Source organism: Gossypium arboreum, chromosome 7, assembly GCF_025698485.1.
Source record: "Gossypium arboreum isolate Shixiya-1 chromosome 7, ASM2569848v2, whole genome shotgun sequence".
In the NCBI taxonomy this organism is placed as follows: domain Eukaryota; kingdom Viridiplantae; phylum Streptophyta; class Magnoliopsida; order Malvales; family Malvaceae; genus Gossypium; species Gossypium arboreum.
Window position 1 is genome coordinate 102,174,112 of NC_069076.1, and position 4,674 is coordinate 102,178,785.

Genomic DNA, 4,674 nt, shown 5'->3' on the forward strand with positions numbered 1-4,674 from the left:
TTGGTAATAAGATAAACAAGTACAATTTGACAATTTTGTGTATTATTTTAGTTTTCACCACTTTTTCACTTTAATCCTTGATTCTTTTCCTAATCAAATGCTTATAAAAATATATTTTTTAGGTGACCAAAATGAAAGTGACTTAAAAGTTATGTGACCAAAATGAAAGTGTAAACATGATGTGGGATGTATAGTTAACCACATTTAGAGATTTAATACTTATATGACTAAAATGAAAGTGTCCTAAAAGTTGGGTGACCAATTAGGTAGTTTACCCCACATATGAACGACATTGTGTATTGACCTTAACTAGTTGCTAAATGCAAAAGGCAGGGTATGAACAGAAGTCAAAGTGGAAGTGGGCACTTCTGCTATGATTGTGTCAACCATAATAAAACAAGAGAACAAAATTATTTATGTAAATTGGTTTTCCTATGTCTGCGAAATCTAGTTTTGTGAGATGAAACCACTATCTACAGGTACTGTTGTGCACCCACAGATGAAGGCATATTCCATCACAGGTATTGTTGTATATCCATAGTCGAAGGCCGATTCCAACGGCAAGAATATGTTGTAAAATCTACAGCTAAAAGCAAGTTTCATTTGCAGTACTTATTATTGTGAACCCACAGACGAAAGCATATTCCAATTGCAGGAACTTGTTGTGTGTCCACATCCCGGTGTGTTAAAGAAGAGAGTTCTGGGGAATTCCCATTATGATGTGTAGCGGTGGGGTAATATATATTATGTTTAAACCTGAAATTGTAAGACATTTTATAAATCATGTGCATACAAATCTGGAAGTCATGTTATGAGATATATACATACATATCTGTGAAAATATACATGTGCTTATGATTATGAATTTTTTTTATGCAAATCTGAAAACTAAAACTTGGTTATTCTGAAAACTATTATTGTGAGCTCTGATATGTTAATGATGGTTGCATTGAAAAATCGTTACTCTAAATTGATTGGCTATCTATGATTATTTTATGCAATGTTAATTAATGTGTCTTAATATTTGTTGCATTGATTTTATTCTAATTGAACTCACATTGAGTGTCAAAGCTCGCTCCCCCTTATATTTTCATCCTTACAGATAACCCATTAGGTTAGGACACGAACACGACGTCTAGAGGGTCTTGACACCATCTATTTTATTTTCAAGTTATTAATGCTTATTCTTATTTTTATTTTATTATCCGAGAATTGTAATGTGTTATTTTGAACCGTGATATAGGATTTAGGACCTAGGTTTGTTTTTATTCAGCATGACAACTTATTTAAATTCTTAAGACATTATGCTACGATTTTTAATTAGTATGCATGAAACCCAATTTTTATTAAATACATAAGTAAATACCATCTTTTCCGTTGCTAGTGGATAATTAAAACGTTTAGGAATAATTAAATGATATTTAAACTAAGTCTTATACTAAATTAAATAAATTTTAAAATATTTGTTTTCAAAAACTCCGATAATCTTGCTAGGCCATCTCGGTTGCTAATGTAGTCTTTCAAATTCGGGTCTAACGTCTAAGTCGGGTTGGAGAGGTTAAAACTTTGATAATATTTTGTAATCAATGTAACTTGTGTTTATTTCATTAAAAATAGTTTTGAAAAAAAATGAAATTTGTCAAACAACAAAAATATTTTACATAAAATCATCCAATTTTTAAAGAAACAAAGGCAACGACAAAAGTATCATGAAGGCCCTTACACTAGGAGTAAGATTGAATTTTGTCCCATTTACTCAAAAAATGGACAAACTAGTTCCTATATGTTAGATCAAAAAATAAGTTGATTTTTTCTGTTAAAAAAGTCATCCATTTCTAGTGTTAAAAAATTGGCTTGACTAACATAATAACTAAACACCACATGTGCCTTATTCATATGTATATTAACTGATTTTTAATAGTAGAGATAGATGAAATTTTTAACAGAATGACTAGCTTACTCTTTGACCTAACTTACAAAAATTAGTTTACCCACTTTTGAGTAAAAGAGACGAAATATAATTAAACTTTTAGTGTAAAGACTTCTATGATAGTTTTACTCATGCAAGGTAAGTAATGTGATTAAAGTGAAACCATTGGGGGTTGATGAGAGGGCCGCTGATTCCCATATTTGCGCCCACAAAATGCGCCAATCAGCGTTTTCAAATCAAATCATTGATTGTGCAACACATTTCTATATGCAGCATTCACTTGAGTTTGTGCATTTGTGTTTCCATGATGATATATGAATAGAGAGTATTGCAACTTGAAAGTGTGGGCTCCCAAATGCCAAAGCCCCACAAAAGGTGTGGAGGTGCACGCTCGAACTCAAACTAAACTGCCCAGCGACATATTGCTATTCTAAGTACTTACGAGAGTTGTCATCCACGGTACAAAGAGGCCCCATTTTTGTCTCCCGATGATTGGGGTCAGTTTTAACACTCCCAAAGTAGCTTTTCAATTTATCACAACCCTACACCTAACATATATAACCACAATCAATTACATCAAAAGAATATGATTAAAGTTATCTTTCGGCTGAGTGACATACTAATTTTATTCAAGAATTAATTACCTTATACGTCTCTAAATTATGGTCTAGTTTCTTAATTAATCCTCATATTTCGAAATGATTTGGTTGATTTTTTAAAATATTAGTATTATATTAATCAAATCCCTCCATTAATTGGTGTTAGGTTGGATTTGACATATAGAATATTTAAGGTATATAAATTAAATTTTAAATATGTCTGTACCTATCGAATGGACAACTTGGATATAACATTTTAAAAAAATAAAATAGTTCTCTTATATTTTAATTTCATGCAAGAGATGCACATGTGTTTTAAATATGCTCCACTTTTGTTTTAAATGGGCCAATGAAAGGACATAATTGATATGATTCTAAGACTTTAGGGACTCAATTTGATTATTTTGAAATTTAGGGATCAACTTAGAATATTCATCATAATTTGGGGACATTTTGTAGAATTAATCCCTTATTTAATAAAGGTATTATTCAAATGTTCCATATATAGCATAATGTTAACAGGAAACAAAGATTTTGTTCTTTTATGATAATCAAAAAACCATCTTCATCGTCTATCCAACAAAGATTGAGTGTGTGAGACTCACAAAAACAAAAACAAAAACAAAAAATCTCTTTTTTAGGATCCAATGGAATCTGTGAAGAAAGAACCTAGTCCCTCTGAGAGTACCTCGTGTGTCATTTCAGCACCAGATGCCCCTTCAATTTCAGATGAACAACTCAAAGAGCCAAAACCCAGACTCCAACTAGATCTAAAGCTATCCACAAGTGATTCTGATGTTCCTGCCTTCAATTTCAACCAGGAACTCAATCTTATTGGTTCTTTGAACACACCAGAAACACCCCAACCTGCAGATTCTGAGCAAAGGGTTTTCTCATGCAACTATTGCCAAAGAAAATTCTACAGTTCTCAAGCTCTTGGGGGACACCAAAATGCCCACAAAAGGGAGAGAACTCTAGCTAAAAGAGCTCAAAGGATAGGAGTTCATGCAGCTTTTGGAGGGCACCCATATTTCCATCACAATCACTATTCTAGCTTGGCTTCTTTTCCACTACAAGGTCCACACAATAGATCTCCGGGAATTGAAGTGCATTCTTCAATGATCCATGAACCTTCTCGTACGATCTCCTCATCAGTTGGGTTTGGAAATGTGTATGGACACCCTAGTTGGAGTAGGCTTCCTGTAGACCAACAACCAGCAATAGCAAAGTTATCAACGGAGAATTCCCATGCAATTTCAAGACCAGGATCAACCTCTCGAGCAAGTCTCGGCAGGTTCGACAACGTAATGAGGTCAAGAATGATGGGTTTGAGTTCTTCAGCTGATGATGACCAGTTGATTGGTAAATCTTGGTGGTCAAATGGTGGTGGTGGTGGTGGTGGTAGTAGTCTGAATCGGAAGACGGAGCTGCCAGAGGTACACAAGGTTGACCTTTCCCTCAAGCTCTAATTCACTATTATGTTCTTAAGAACATTTTATTTTATTTTTTTCTTCTCATTATAGATTTTTGTTTAATCTTATTTTCTTTGGAAGTAATTGTCATGTATATACATGTGTGTATATATATATATCATCTAGACTTGGAAGTTTGTGTATGGCTTGCTTTTTCAAAGGGAAGCAACAACTCTGATTTACATTATGAATTCCATCAATTGTAATCGAATTAATCTATTTGATAACAGTGTTAAACCTTATCATTAAATCATTGATCTAGAAGTAAGTAAACAGTTTAGTAAATTATACTAAGGAATTAATAAAATCAATAGTTTCATAAAACAAGTTTTAACAAATTAAAAGTAAAAAAAAAAAAAAAAAAAGGATTGCAATGCAGAATGATCCAATTTCATTTCCCTGATTTGGAGTGGAAATGTAATTAATTAATTAATTAGGAGAGTGGGTATGAATATGATTTTGTCTTTAGGGAAGCAATGTCGCATTCACCGACTGTTACTAAATCTAGGAAAGATTTGGTTTTATGATAATATAATCCCATACCATAAATCAATCTACCTTCATAATCATACCTTCAATCACGTTTTTATTTTATATCAAATATTTAATTTATTTTTTATTCATCCACCATTGCTTTCTTGTTCCAACCAAGCTATCCTGATGGCTCAGTTTT

General features: G+C 32.6%; 1 protein-coding gene across 1 annotated transcript; it reads left to right on the forward strand.

The window, feature by feature from the left end:
- The first annotated feature begins 3,055 nt into the window (after positions 1-3,055).
- Positions 3,056-4,251, forward strand: LOC108475127 (zinc finger protein 3). Its single transcript, XM_017777125.2, has one exon. It carries the CDS (start codon positions 3,177-3,179, stop codon positions 3,996-3,998), a length of 822 nt encoding a protein of 273 aa, XP_017632614.1. The 5' UTR covers positions 3,056-3,176; the 3' UTR covers positions 3,999-4,251.
- The last annotated feature ends 423 nt before the right edge of the window (positions 4,252-4,674 follow it).

Excerpts from the sequence above, each read along its gene's own strand:
- LOC108475127 (XM_017777125.2), top strand. The coding sequence starts at position 3,177 with ATGGAATCTGTGAAGAAAGAACCTAGTCCCTCTGAGAGTACCTCGTGT.